Source organism: Eretmochelys imbricata, chromosome 7, assembly GCF_965152235.1.
Source record: "Eretmochelys imbricata isolate rEreImb1 chromosome 7, rEreImb1.hap1, whole genome shotgun sequence".
Taxonomy (NCBI): domain Eukaryota; kingdom Metazoa; phylum Chordata; order Testudines; family Cheloniidae; genus Eretmochelys; species Eretmochelys imbricata.
In genome coordinates this window covers 113,589,228-113,604,582 of record NC_135578.1, presented here as the reverse complement: position 1 = coordinate 113,604,582, position 15,355 = coordinate 113,589,228, and the positions used below count along the sequence as shown (strand labels likewise).

Below are 15,355 nucleotides of genomic sequence, written 5' to 3'. Positions count from 1 at the left end.
TATATTCATCAGGTCATTCTAAAGTAAAAGTGTTAACATAATAGTTTATGCAAAAATGGTATATTACAATTATATATACTAATTTTCTTTTTAATAAAAAGCACCTGAAGGTCCCAGGGGAAGAAGGTGGGACCAGAAGGAGGGGAAATGGAGTTGGGGGAATAAACTAGGAGCCCTAGAATAAGAGTGGCATGTAACTTGAAGCCTAGAATAGCTGGTGAGGACCTATGAGTCTGGAAGAGGCTGAAAACAGCAAGATCCTATGGCACAGAGTTTAGCTTTCTTGTGTTGCCACTTGACCGAATTATTTTTTCTGCCTTGCTTGTACAAAAAAATGTGATTTTTTTTTTTGATTTGTTGAACTGACCCAAAAAATATTATTTAATGCTGAACTGATTCTAAACTACTACTAATAGTACGATATTTCCTTTATAGCAGTTGCTGTTTGAGTGCTTGATGCCTCTATTCTCTCTCATGGCTAAGTCCACAGATAGTTAGTTTGCCTGTCTGCCCCCTACTGCTACAGAATCAGAGCTGATTGGATGGCAGACGAGGGACTAGCCCCCACTTTTCAGAGACCCTTCCCCTTAGTTTCGGGTTTGTTCTGCCTCCAGTAGCTACTGACAGGGAAGTGGAATTCAGCACCTGCTGCAAGAGAGAATGGGAAAACAAAACCCAAAATATGAAGATGTAGTTTGTCTCATACAGCGCCACTCCCGACTGCTCAAGTAATGGGCTATTAGGATGATGGAGAAAGTCCAGACAGGAGACTAAGGCTATGTTCCTCCTGCTTTGCATCCCTGCAATAAGTTTGTGCCTTGTTTTCCAGCTGCCTCATTCTCTGGGTTGGAAATTGTTTTGCTCTGGTGGCCTTATTCTGACCCAGGAGCTAGTTCCCCACTAGCCAGACTACGAATGTCTTGAAGGATGTAAGAAAAATGGAGAGCCCTTTGGCCACCAGAGGCAGATATGTCAAAGGACAGCATCCTGTCACAGGGAAACCGTAGGCGGGCCCAGGAGAGCAAGAAGTGACTAAGACTGTTTCAGGGATGTGCCCTCCTGCAAAGCAGGTCACATCATTACACACACCCCGCCCATCTGTGTCAGGAAATTCAGTCTCCTTCCAGTAGCCTCTGGGAAGGTCAGGAATTCTGCATAGATAGATATATAGGGAAGAAGAAGGGAATCTCATTGGGAAGAAATTCTCTCTTGGGCTAGGCGGCTCTTGGGTTTGGTATGAAAAGCACCATTACCTCAAAGTCTGCTATCTTGGAGCCCTGGGCAGCAGCTTAATATCCCCTTACTAGCATTTGGTCTGCTCTCCAAAGGGCAAAGATAGAGATGCATTTAGCAGAGGAGGTTCATGGTATTCCTCACCTGACTCAGATTCCCAATCCCCACCTCCCCTAAAGAGTAAAATTTAAAAAAGGGGGGAAAGGGTTCAAAAAATTACCACAGAAATATTGGAAAAAAACTTGGCCTGTTCTTCTGAGAATAGCAGTTTCTTTAACGCATCACCAGAGCAAAAAACTCTACTCACGAGGTTTTGATCCATGGAAAGCAAAAACTAATAAAAGGAATAGAATTGTTTGTGTCTGATTTTTCTTCATCATCATTTAATTCATTTTCATCCTCATCTTCATGGGTATCACCAAAGAAAAAGAAGACGAGTTAGTATGTTCAATCCAAATCCCAGAGAGGAGAAAGTCAAGACAAAAGTCAGGATTTTCTTCAGAGGAGGAAGGTGAAATCTAAAATCAGAATCTAAATAGCAGGATGAAGCAAAGCAAGAGGATCTTTTTCAAACTGTCATTTGAGAAGATGTTACAAAGGGTGATTAGATACTTCAGGTATTTTGTTGGATGAGCCCACTAGCAAATACTACAAGGAAGAAAAAACGATTGGTCCAGAAATTACAAAAAAATATTTTCCAGCTGTTTCATAATCTGAACTATACATTGCCCTTCACATCTTTTTGGAAAAAGTAATTAAAGCCAAATGGGAAATACTGTAAAAACCTGAGGAATATCCAGGTATATCAAAAAAATTCTACCACGAACACTGTAGCAAAGGAGATTTTGTCTCTTCCCAAAGTGTCAGAGCAGTTTCAGCACTAGTCTAAGATGCAGGAATCCTAATGGAAGGGGATTTTTTCCCAAAAGAACTCAACAATTGCAGAATGGAAATACCATTGTTCTGTACGTTCGGGGGAGGGATAGCTCAGTGGTTTGAGCTTTGGCCTGCTAAACCCAGGGTTGTAAATTCAATCCTTGAGGGGGCCATTTAGGGATATGGGGCAAAAATTGGGGATTGGTCCTGCTTTGAGCAGGGGCTTGGACTAGATGACCTCCTGAGGTCCCTTCCAACCCTGATATTCTATGATTCTATGAATCTATGATCTTCCTATCTGGGCTTCTTCTGCAGCAACATGTTGTGTAAGGACAGTCCTGGCCTGGATTGACAGTTTTTTGCAGCTAGAGTGCCCCCCCAAAAAAGACGAAGAAATCGTTTTGGTTAGGTTCGGAGTTAAAGAAAATCTCAGTGGCTTCAGCCTTCATAACCAACAAAACCAGGGATGCTTTGATGTTTTCAGCACATGTCACGGCCTCCAGCATGGTGACCAGATAGCATCCCTGTTTATGAGCCTGGAAAGACAATATAGAAGCCAGAATCACGTTAGTGTCTTCAAAATATTCAGGAGGTGGCCTATTTGGAGAGCTGTTAGAGACAAAGTGATGCTGGAATCCTCAGATAACTCAAAAAAGATCTTACAGAACCATCCTTACTCCAAATCTGGGTATAGGGATAGCTGACCTTATTACAGGTATGAATCTCGTTTTCTTGGCTACTGAAAGTATGGAAGGCAAGATTACAGCAAATGTAAGCCTTGAAAGGGTAGATATCAGTATTCCTGCAATGCAAATTCCAACACTTAAAAACAATGCCTGACTAAGTCTGGAGAATTCCAACGAGTGACAACTGCGGGTAGACTATTAAAATTCAGGGACCAGTGATCTTTCTCCCTATCAGACTAATGGATCCTGGATGTGTTTTGACAAGGGTACATCATAGAATTCTCAAATATTTGGAGTCTTCTTTTTCTCCCTTCTCCAGTATCCTTAAATCCACAAACAAGGAAAATATGCTAAAGGCCATAAATCAGCTTCTGCAAATCGGCAAGATAATTACCAAGGTGGAGATGTTCTCTGAACATACTCACTTGTTTTTTGTACCTAAGAGATCCAGGGAGGACAGAGCATTGTTGGACTTAAAACACCTGAACAAGTTCATAAGAAGGGCCAGAGTCAAGGTGGAGATCTTAAAGTCCACAGTAGTGGCAATATGACAGAGGGATTATTTTTCAGCAATCAGTTTGAAGGAGGCCTATCTTCATATGCAAGTTCAGTAGGTACACAGGAGATTTCTGTGCTTCGTTCATGGGGTCAATTGTTTTTTTATACAAAATTCTGCCTTTCAGACAGTCATCTATATCTCACAAAAGTCCCCATTCTGGTGGCTTTGCTCAAGCAGAACAGGATACAGGTATACCCTTTCCTGGATATCATTCTAGTCGGCGCCTCCTCCAAGGAGGGGTCTATTTTGGTGGCTCAGACAAAAATCCAAATGTTGCAACAGCCTTCTCAGCACCTAGTTAATCTTGGTGTGTTGATGGACACAGAGGCCCACAAAATCTTTATCAGCTGAAAAATGGGACGAGATCAATTCAGCAGTTAACTGTCCTGAGGAGGTATCACATGACATGGGTAGGCACTCTGAGTGTTGTAGGGATGGTCATGTCCTGCACAGGCATAGTGCCTTTGGCAAGAATGCATATGAGAATTCTCCAGAGTTTCCTGCTGTCCCTTCTCCACCATTTTCTGATTATTTTTTTTCCCCATCTTGGAAGTTGAACGTTTTGTCATTTGTGTTGAAATCCCTGGGTTGGTGGATGAGTCCAGAGAGATTTCAGGGAGATCTGGCCAAGGCAGAATCAAAGCAGTATGTCATCACAGATGACAGTCTGGAAGATTGGGAAACATTCTCTGAGAAGTTGGTGGCTCAAGGGATATGGTCCATCTCAGAATGAAAGAAAAACACACATTTTCCTAGAGCTGAGGCTGGGCAATTAAGTATGCTCTTTGACAGTGGGCCCCAGCATTGCTGAATAGTCATATTTTGGTAATCACACACATGGCAGCGATGGCATACATAAACCATCAGGAGGGTACGAGGTCAAGGGATCTACAAAAGGAAGCAGCATCTGTGATGCAGTAGATGGAAGTCCACCTATGGTCTATCAGGGCCCTGTATACCAAGAGCACCAATAATGTGAAGACTGACTGGCTGAGCAGAAGAAAAATTGATCAGGCAGAATGGAGTTTTCACAATGAATCCTTTTGGAGTTCTGATTTTAGATCTTTCCATCAAAGGTTCACCAATAATTTGCAGGAAGAAGGCAGCCAGGATCCCTAGGCATAGATGCCTTGTCACTAAAGTTTCAAAAGGGCTTACTTTATGCTTTTCCCCAGTGCCCATCATCACAAGTGTAATACAGAAGACCAGGAAGGAGGAAATGGACTTGGTGGGATTGCATCATTATGCAGGTATGGAATGACGAGCAGTGGCTGCAAAACTTTCCAATGTGCAAAGCTCACCTTCCTGGAACTTTGTGCAGAGTTCGTCCCTGCCCTGCAGCATAAGGATACCAAAAATGAGAGCTGTTCTCTCAGTGAAGAAGTGTGGGGTGATCGCTGTGTGGAAGCTGGCAACGCCAGACCACTCCTGGTCAGTCGCGAATCAGTTTGGAGTTGGGAAGTCCACCATGGGGGTTGCAGTCACACAAATGTGCAGGGCCATTAATCGCATCCTTCTATGAAGGACTGAGACTCTGGGAAATGTGCAGGAAATAGTGGATGGCTTTGCAGAAGTGGGATTGCCTAAATCCGGCGGGACAATAGATGGCACGTATATCCCGATGTTGGCCCCAGACCATCTTGTGACAGAGTTCTTCAAGAAAAAGAGCTACTTCTTTCTGGCATTGCAGGCACTTGTGGATCACCAGGATCGTTTCACTGATACCAACACAGGGTGGTCAGGGAACGTGCATGATGCATGCATCTTCAGGAACCCTTGCCAGTATAGAAAGCTGCAAGCAGTGACTTTCTTTCCAGACCAGAAGATTCAAATGGGGGATGTTGAAATGCCCATAGGGGTATGCTGGGTTTCCCAGGATCATTTTCTCACATGGCTCATGAAGTCTTACACCGGAAACCTTGGCAGCAGCAAGGAGCTCTTCCACAACAGGCTGAGCAGGTGCAGAATGACCATTGAATGTGTGTTTGGCAGATTAAAGGCTTGCTGGCGCTGCCTTTATGGCAGGTTAGACCTCAGTGTGAAAAATTATTCCTATGGTCACAGTAGTCTGCTGTACTCTGCATAATATTTGTGAAGCTAAGGGGGAAAAGTTTCCCCAGGGGTGGAGCGTCTACTGGATTGGCTGATTTTGAGCAGGGCTATTGGAACCAGGGCTATGAGAGGAGCTCAGAGAGGGGCTATTCAAATCATAGAGGCTTTGACAATGAACTCCAGTAATGTGTCTTCATGAAAGGCATTCAGCCAGGCTTTGTTTACTTGCCACCTGGAATGAACCTTGTGGTAATTGCTTCCTGAGTGTGATCTGAAATGTGCCAATTGCCACTGTGTGTGAATTCCAGCAGCAAGGTATGGGAGAAAAATGAAATAAGGATTAATTTTCTATGAGTACATTTTTATTAAACAGCAATAACAAATACATAGAATTCAATTTCTTGCAAGGGACATGATACCGAGTAAGACTCTCCTCTTAATGGAGGCTCTCATAGCTGTGTATAAATCCAGCTGGGGTAGAGTGAAAGGGCTACTGCGATGTGCCAGGAACATGCCAAGAATGAGGTGGGGGGAAGGGCATGGCATGCAGTTCTGGATAAGCTGCATGCCGAGGCAAGCATGCATGTGTTCTGACTGCACTGCAGTCAGGGACTTCAGCATCTCCATTTGGTCTTCCATCCTTTTTATCATCCGTTCCTGGCCCTGCTTCCTCTCCAGGCTAACTATATTTTCAGTTTTTTGTTAATTGTCTCTCTCCACTCTCTGTGATCATGATCTGTGGTGTCAGATGATTGGAGCACCTCCCTAAATGTGTCCTCCTTTACTCCTCCTGGGTTGCCTCCTTATCAGACGGAGGCGCTCCACTGGTGTGTAGGGGGTTCCCCTCAAGGGCACAAGTGCAGAAGCACAAGAAACAGAGGCAGTATTGTGAGTGCACTTACAGCATTAAATCATAATAGTTAAATGCACCTCTTTCTCGTTCTCCCTTGGCAAGCACGCAGCTGGGCGAGTGCCCTAAACATGGTCAGTTCGGCCTGGGACGGTGCGGAGGGGAAGGCCCAAGATGGGGCAAGGGGCCTAGGTGTTTTTTTACGGGAATTGCTGCAAGCAACGAGGGATATTATTGTAAATTCTGCCACCATTTTCCACAGGTGGAGGTAATTGAGGCTGATATCTCACTCCTGAGGATAAACAAGGATGCAAAAGGGCATCTCCTGCATGTGTGTGGCTTCAGACCGGGTCCCTATGCTGCTTGCCTGTGTGCCACTTTGATTGCTGCACAAATGATTGCTGGTTGGCGTGGCAAAGTTTCTTATAGTGGGGAAAGAAACACAGCAGCTTTGCCAAGGAAACTTGGCAGAGGATTGGCAAGTACCTCCAGGAAAGTTTCCTAGAGATCTCTCTGGAGGATACCCATGAAATCTCTGTGTGCATTAACACACTTTTCCGCAGGGCCCCCACTGAGTAGCTGCATATGGGAATGGGAAACAGATGCAAACACTACTAGTCTTGTACATGTCTATCCCTTAACCCACTTCTAGTATATAATGAAACAAAGGACAACTCTATCTCATATAACCAAACAGTATCAAATCAAAATGAGCACTTACCAGAGCTCCCCTCTCCTGCATCATACGCGCTGGAGTCCGAATGCTGGGACTGGTTTGAACCCTCCGGAGTTGAGAAGAGGTCCTAGCTCACCACGCTACTGGACGACCCTATCACCTGTCCCACCTCATCCTCCAACTCCACTTCCTCATCCACCACTTCATCCTCAGGAATGAGTCCGCTGGCTGCTGTCTCCAGTCCCCTGAAAGTATCCACGGGGCTCTTAGCAGTGGAGGTGGGGTCACCGCCAAGGATGGCGTCCAGCTGCTTATAAAAGTGGCGGGTCTTTGGTGCAGTACTAGGGTGACAATTTGTATCCCTTGCCTTCTGATACGCCTGCCTCAGCTCCTTGATCTTCACACAGCACTGTTGCCTGTTCCTTTTGTAGCCCTTCTCCAACATGCCACAGGAAATCTGATCATAGGTATTGAAGTTCTTATGGCTGGAGTGGAGCTAGGACTGCATAGCCTCCTCTCCCCGCAGATCCAGCAACTCTGGTATATTCCAAGTGGGAGAGCGTTTGCTGCATGGAGCCGCTAGGATCAGCTGGGAAGATGCCTTATGAGCTTTCCATGCTGAGCAAACAGCAAGTGGAATTTCAAAAAATTCCCAGTCTTTTAAAGGAGGAGAGGATGAATGCCTGTGTACCTGGCTGCAGGGCAGTAGAGTTCGAACTGCTGACAAGATTGGTCAGGATGGGCATTGTAGGACACCTCCTGGAGGCCATTTATGGCGACAAAAGCAAGCGCACTGTCTAAACTGACACTGCGTCGCTCTGACTTAGCAGCAAAAAGCTCTGTGCCTCTCGGGGTGGTTTTATTTTGTCAGTGTAGCAGGAGAGTTAAATTGGCAGGAGGAGCATTGTAGTATGTACACCTCCACTGTTTTATTGATGAAAGCTGACTTTTGTCCACAAAACTGTGTAGTGTAGACAAGGCCTTAGTGGCCTGCAGTGGCTCAAGAGGCCTTGGTTTCTGGACATCATGAACATAACCGTGGAGCCACCATTGTTCCTGAATCTGCTGCCAGATGTGTTATCCCAGAGTCTTCATTAGGATCCGAGCAAGTTAAATTTAGCACCTTGGCATTTGAAAGGAATTTTCTAAAATGAAATGGTTACTCTGCTGGTCTCACAGAAACTCTCTTAGCATATAGGAGAAAATCAATAAAAAGAGCTTACTCAAGGATCTGGTCTAAATTCAAGGCATGGTGCAGAGACACAGTCAGCATCATGTAGCCAAAGTGTCTCATGCTTTGGAGTTTTTGCAAGATGGTTTTGATATCATATTGAAGGCTAATACCTTGAAAATACATATTTCTGTACTGTCTGCAATTTTAATGTATCCAGAAAATCTTCCATTTCCTGCCATGAGAACATATTCTGCTTTATTAGAGCAGTTCAGCTCTGACATCCTCCTAAGGTGCATTGTGCTCCATATTGAGATTTGTTAGCTATAAAGGAAGAATGCTGATTGAGTTACAGTGGCCCCACTTAAATTAGCTGAGCCTGGCAGTAGCCTGTATAATCATAACAGATACAATCCTTAATAACTTAGCTTAATTATAACCCAACTTCTTCAAATGGCCAAGACTATTTCAGTGGATGACTAGTACGCCCCAGGTTCGGACCTCTTCCTCCCCCAGTGAGGTGGTCAACCCACCCTCTTCAGGGGTTCGACAAATTTAAGACCTTTGAGGACCTCTTGACGTGGATTACAGATACCCTTGATATACCACCTGAACTGACTCAGGAAAAACAATAGACAGTTGGATGTTCTCCGCCAATAATACTGAGCAGAATAGCAGTGCACATTAACAAGTCTCTCCAAGTTGCCCAGGGAATCATAGAATCATAAATATCAGGGTTGGAAGGGACCTCGGGAAGTCGTCTAGTCCAACCCCCTGCTCAAAGCAGGACCAATCCCTAACTAAATCATCCCAGCCAGGGCTTTGTTAAGCCTGACCTTAAAAACCTCTTAAGGATGGAGATTCCACCACCTCCCTAGGTAACACATTCCAGTGCTTCACCACCTTCCTAATGAAAAAGTTTTTCCTAATATCCAACATAAACCTCCCCCATTGCAACTTGAGACCATTACTCCTTGTTCTGTCATCTGCTACCACTGAGAACAGTCTGGATCCATCCTCTTTGGGACCCCGTTTCAGGTAGTTGAAAGCAGCTACCAAATCTCCCCTCATTCTTCTCTTCTGCAGACTAAACAATCCCAGTTCCTCAGCCTCTCCTCGTAAGTCATGAGTTCCAGTCCCCTAATAAGTTTTGTTGGCCTCCGCTGGACGCTTTCCAGTTTTTCCACATCCTTGTAGTGTGGGGCCCAAAACTGGACACAGTACTCCAAATGCGGCCTGACCAATGTTGAATAGAGGGGAACTTTGCATACTTCTATCTCCATCCCACCCTTTGAGCCCTTGGCAACTGCTCTTTATCATTTCTCCTAACTAATGTGACTGCTATCTGGACACCTCCTGAAGGGTTGGTGAAGATCCTCATGGCAGAGTTTCCCTAAACTATATTCTATAAGGATGAGTTCAGGCCTCATCAAGTTTTTGCCTAAGGTGGTATTGGGTTTTCATCTCAATCTATTCATCTCCTACTATTCTTTTTAAAACCCCACTCTAATCCAGCCAAAATGAAACTATAAACCTTGGATGTAGTGAGAGCTTTATCTTTTTATTTAGTTAGAACTAAGTCATTCAGAGTATTAACAAGAGTGTTCATGACTTTTTCATGGAGAGTTTCCTCTAACCCTCTGTCTCCCTTCAGATTATCTAAATGGGTTTTGGACTACATCAGACTTTGCTTTCAAGGGGTTAACAAGACATTGTTAGGATGCATGCCACGAGGGCTCATGCAACCTCAGCAACTTCTCTGTCAAATGCTTGGATTTCTGAAACGTGGTGTGGGCACATAGAGCTAGGTCCACATGTTCACTTCCCACTACTTTCCTGGTTTGGGTTTCCAGATCAGATGCCACCTTTGGTAGACCAGTTCTCCAGTCACTCTTCAAGTTATACTTCTCTTTATGGTTACCATAGAGTAAGCAATGGTTACTTACCCTATGGTAAGCTTGGTTCCTTGAGATGTGTTATCCACACAGGTTCCACTACCCACCTTGCATCCTCACTAATTGAAGTCCCACTATGTGGGATTTTTATTATCAAAGAAACTGAGTAGTTTCATGTTGCATGTTGCATGTCCTGCTTGGCTGCGGTGGGCAAGAGAATATGAGGGGGTGCTATTCAAAAAGAATCTGATCTTGGGCATGTAAGGCACTTGTGTACCAAGAGTGGAATCTGTGTGGACAACCATTTAGAGAGCCGGTTACTGTAGGGTAAGTAGCTGTTGTTTTTGATTTTTCCATTGGGAAAACTGAAAACATTTTAGTAAATCAAAATTTTCTCAATTAAAATTTTGATTTTACAAAAACTATTTTCTGTTGAAGAATTTTGACTGAAAAATATATACTAGAGCTGGCTGGGAATTTTCTAACAGGAATTCATCCTCTAGATCGCTGAATAGAATTCATCACTCTTGTAAAGATTGGCTTTCTGTGATATGTGGTGTTCAGGCATGTACATACCAAAACAGAACAGTGTTTTTTTTTCACTTACGTGTTTTCACCTCTGAACAATCTTAGACCTGATAGTTAGACTTTTGTCATCTCCAGAGATTCAAGATGAAGGTGCCCTGGTTAGTCATTTAGCTGGTGCTCTGAAGAAATTCTTGGATTTCATAGCTCTATAAAGTACTTGTCCTGAGCACAAAAAATACCTGATTCTATTGGAAACCTGCAATTCCAATATTGCACTTTGCCTTTCATCTGGGAAGCAGCTTCTGAGATTTATTAAATTTATCAGTGGTAGCAGCCAGCCTCTGGAATTGGAGAATCTTAAAGATTTCCTGTATTCGTAAAAAGAAAAGGAGTTCTTGTGGCACCTTAGAGACTAACAAATTTATTAGAACATAAGCTTTCGTGAGCTACAGCTCACTTCATCGGTTGCATACAGTATGCATCAGATACAGACTAACACGACTGCTACTCTGAAACCTGTCTTGGTGACTGGCTGTTCAGTGACAAGTCTCCCAGAATATACTAGACTTCCTCCATTTGAAGCTCATAAGACTTTCTTACATTATATTAAATCCATTTCTGATGGCCCAGTTGAACTATAAGAACGAAGACCTCTATCCTGTGATTTGAGACCAAAGGTTACCTTGATGAGGAAAAAAAAAATGCCAGCCTTTTGATCCAGACATGGCAAACCATAAGGACGCCAGGTTGCATTGTACGGTGTCATGAGGGGTCCTTGAATCTCTTTAAATTCTGTAGAGTCTTGAATTCTCTCATCTAGAGCAAAGGAAAAGATTTTGTAGAATAATCTGCAACATTTTACTGTAATGGAGCCAAGTTCTGCTTTAGTTAAGGTTGAGTTGTAGTGCTCTAAAAATCTGTTGTGGTTAGATTTGCTTAGATGGTCTTGAAGGATGCTGTGCCTTACAGGAGAGTGGGGTAGGGTTAGTGATCCAAATTTGGGGTCATTTGAGCAAGTGGTTCCTGAGGAACCCGAACCCCTCAAGCATTTCATGTAGTCCACAAACTACCAAATTTTTGCGCACACACCTGGGGCTTGGATCATCCCCCACCTAATCTGTTGCTTGACATTTTAGCACAGCTAGTGCATGGCATCCACAGCCCCTTTGAGGAAGCAGTACTGAAAATATTAAAGGGCATGTGTAGTTGTCTAGAATGGTATATGCTAAACCAGGGGTCGGCAACCTTTCAGAAGTGGTGTGCCGAGTCTTCATTTATTCACTCTAATTTAAGGTTTCACGTGCCAGTAATACATTTTAACGTTTTTAGAAGGTCTCTTTCTATAAGTCTTTAATACATAACTAAACTATTGTTGTATGTAAAGTAAATAAGGTTTTTAAAATGTTTAAGAAGCTTCATTTAGAATTAAATTAAAATGCAGAGCCCCCCAGACTGATGGCCAGGACCCAGGCAGTGTGAGTGCCACTGAAAATCAGCTCGTGTGCCGCCTTTGGCACACATGCCATAGGTTGCCTACCCCTGTGCTAAACACTCACACATCACATTACAATGTGCATGTGCAGAAAGACTTAGGGAAAACTGTTTCCACCTAACCAAGTTTCACATATCCCTGGGTAGCTCAAGGGAACATGCTGTGGCTGTCAAAACCTGAGCTATACCAAGGCACTGTAAGTTTGAATCCTACCTTTTGGCAGAAATCTTAGAGCTCTGTAGATCTGATGCTACTATCCACCCATGTCAAGGGTTGTGGGGTTTTTTAATATAATCAGAGTAAAGCAGATAATTCAGAAGGGGCTCAAATGATTTACAGGGGGAAAATGCAATACAAATGTTTTCTATACAGTACTTGCGGTTGTGAGAGTTGAGTGCAAGCAGATGGGGGAGGGAATAGGTGTGGAGATTTAGCGTCGGATGATGGGAGGAGGATTTGGAGGGATTAGAAGTTGGTGGAGCCCTATTCCTCTCAGGGGCTCCGAGCCCCTCTCCCTGCCTCCTATGTGAGCTGGGATCGGTAGGGGTGGGAGGGGAAGAGCAGGAGTGCTGAAAGTAATGCAGATTTACACCTCTGAAAACTTAGGTGCTTTCGGTTTGTATTTCCTATCGCTCCCATGCAGGGTGGGAGGTTAGCAGGGTGGGGGAAGACCTGGCCTGGCCAGCATTTCAGGCAGAACTCAGACCTCTGAAAACCAGGAACTAGAACAAAGATGCACACCAGCACAACCTTAACTCCGATCTCTTTGAGCAATGCCTCAATAAGATCCATAACACTCACTCTGCAGATAGTGCTGAACTTAGGGAATAGGGTAGGTGGTCACTGTTGGACTGTCTAACACTGCCTCTTTAGGCAAAACACATGGCTAGGTGATCTGTACAGAATAGGAGCTACTTACACCTGACTTTCACTCAAATGTAGTTTACTCCACAGAAACAGCATACACCTGCTAAATTTTACAACCCCTTCACCATTAGGCTCAGGGTGGTATTTAACACTGTACTTTCACTTAGCCATCATTAAACCCAGAGACCACTCGTATCCTACTTTATTGCTGCCATTCCCCTTGGCAAGAAGCTCCCTTTGTACCGCTAATGACACAGCCTACAGAACTCATTGCTGAAATGAGGCATACTAGATCTCTCAAGGTACATATGCACCTCTTTCCTTTGATCATGCTATACCTAACACAGAGAATGCAGCAGGAGTGCATGCTGATAATTCCCAGTGGCTGTTGCCAGCTTCAGGATCAGTTAGAATTGTCCCTTAACTCCTTATTTGTTGGTTTTCAGAGGTTTGAATTTTGTTGAACTCCTGGAATGTCTTGGAAGGGCACTAGGAACCACCAACCAACTTTAGCTCTGCATTAATGAAGTTTGTCATTGAATTAGATTTTTAGAGAGCTGATGTGCCTTTGCTGTCACAAGTTTTGACAAGTCTGTTCCAGTACTGAGACTGAAAAACCATCCCACCCAGTTATACAGAAAGAAGTTGATTTTTGTCCACTGGAGAAATACCATTGATTATAGGAAACCTCTGTTCTTTCAGGCTTTTGGGAAATCCTCCTTTTGACACACAAAGGAGCCTAACACTGATTTTTATGTAATAGATAAATCTTAATTTTGGTCATTGAGTTAAAAGGGTTTGTCTTGTAGTGCTTGCTTAAAGAAGTCTTGTTAATGAGTATTTTCCAAAAACTCTTATTGTCAACAGGCCAGCTTGCTGAGCTTCAAGTATCCTTGGGTGAATACTGTAACAAAATCCCCACTATCCCAAATTTCTGTCCAGCTGCTGGAGAAGTCTGTTGTGCACAGTTCACAGGTAAAGGAGAGGGAAAGGATGACTCTAAATGGCTGATTGCTATTATGTTTAATTTCTTACCAAATTAAACCAAATCTCTATAAAGCACTCTTAAATAGATTTGAGTGTCTACCTTAACTAATCGGTGCAACTCTCTAAACTTTTTTAGAAATATATTTAATTCAAAGATATTTCTGTGTGTAGACAGGGCTTTTATCATTTTACTTGGACCCAGTTTACCTGTGGATACAGAATTATCAGCCACATCTAGGTAACCAGTGTTGTGACCAGACACCAGCTGTGATTAAGAGCCTGGAATGGGTACTTACACCAAGGAAACTGTAGCATTGGATAAATTCTTGGGTAGAAATACTTTCAGGGAAACCCTGAAGAAATTTCTAGCTGATGTTGAGGAAAAAGCCCTTAGGCCGGAGGAAGAGAATACTACCGATGTGCTAAATAAACAGTTTTCTTGTGTCCAGAAACAGTATGGGATACATAATACAAGAGACAAGAAAATGGGGATCAGAGAAGCAATGCAACGTCCAGCAATGTTTACTTTGATATTGGCAGGGGGATTCGGTCTGTGCTCATCTGTTTCGGTGAACATAGTTGTGATAGTGGAGTAAAGTTCGCTAATATCTCACTTTAAGTTTCCAAATGCCTTAACACAATCTAAACCTATTGCTATCCCTTTTTTGACCTGAGCAATTAGCCCTGCAGGTTATTTCCAGGAGGAGGAAACATTGATCATCAGGTATTTATCAATAAACAGGATTGCATTAAAGTCCTGTTTCCCTGAGTGCAGTAGGAATTAAACAGGAGACAGTTATTTGCCCTCTGTCCTAAGCCCTTTCCAGCTAGCACCTAGCCCTAAAATGTTTTAACTTAGCTTCTTCTCAGGGCCATGCTCCTAGTGCTTTTTCTGGCTGTCTCCTTTGCTTTCTTGTTGCCTTTTCTGTCTGCTTCTGTAGTCTTTCTGCTGTCTCTGACAGATGCCTCTCCATCAAGCAGTACCCAGTGAAACCCCTCTGGCCACATAGCTCTGTTTCTGGTGGGACTTGCGGGTGCTTTTGTTTTGGGCAGGGATGTGCCCATCTTTTGGGTGGAATCTCCTGTTGTTTCAGCTATCTGGTTCCATTAAGGAGCTTGTTTTTTTTCTTTTATTTTGAATGAAGGGTGGCTGTTATACTTAACAGCTTCAACAAGGTTTAACTCAACCCATGACAATATTATAGTTCAGAGCCATTGCATTTTGTATTAATGTGTTGCCAAGAAATCCTTTTGGTGCTTAGGAATTAATCATTCACAGAATGTTTGTATCTGCATCTTTCCTTCCAGAAGACAATCAGTGGTATCGTGCCTCTGTTCTAGCATATACCTCTGAAGATACTGCTTTAGTGGGCTACATAGATTATGGTAACTTTGAAGTTCTCCAAGTGGCTAGGCTTCGCCCTATGATCCCAAAATTATTGGAGTTGCCAGTGCAAGCTATAAAGTGTACGCTAGCAGGTAT

The 15,355-nt window shown here is 43.4% G+C and overlaps 1 protein-coding gene across 1 annotated transcript in view; it reads left to right on the top strand.

The window, feature by feature from the left end:
• The window catches only part of TDRD1 (tudor domain containing 1), a 54,059-nt gene that overhangs the window by 22,480 nt on the left and 16,224 nt on the right, over nt 1-15,355 (top strand). Inside the window, exons 13-14 of the mRNA XM_077821944.1 lie at nt 13,753-13,860; nt 15,181-15,351. Of these exons, the coding sequence (XP_077678070.1) occupies nt 13,753-13,860; nt 15,181-15,351 (279 nt within the window). The remainder of the gene's footprint in view (nt 1-13,752; nt 13,861-15,180; nt 15,352-15,355) is intronic.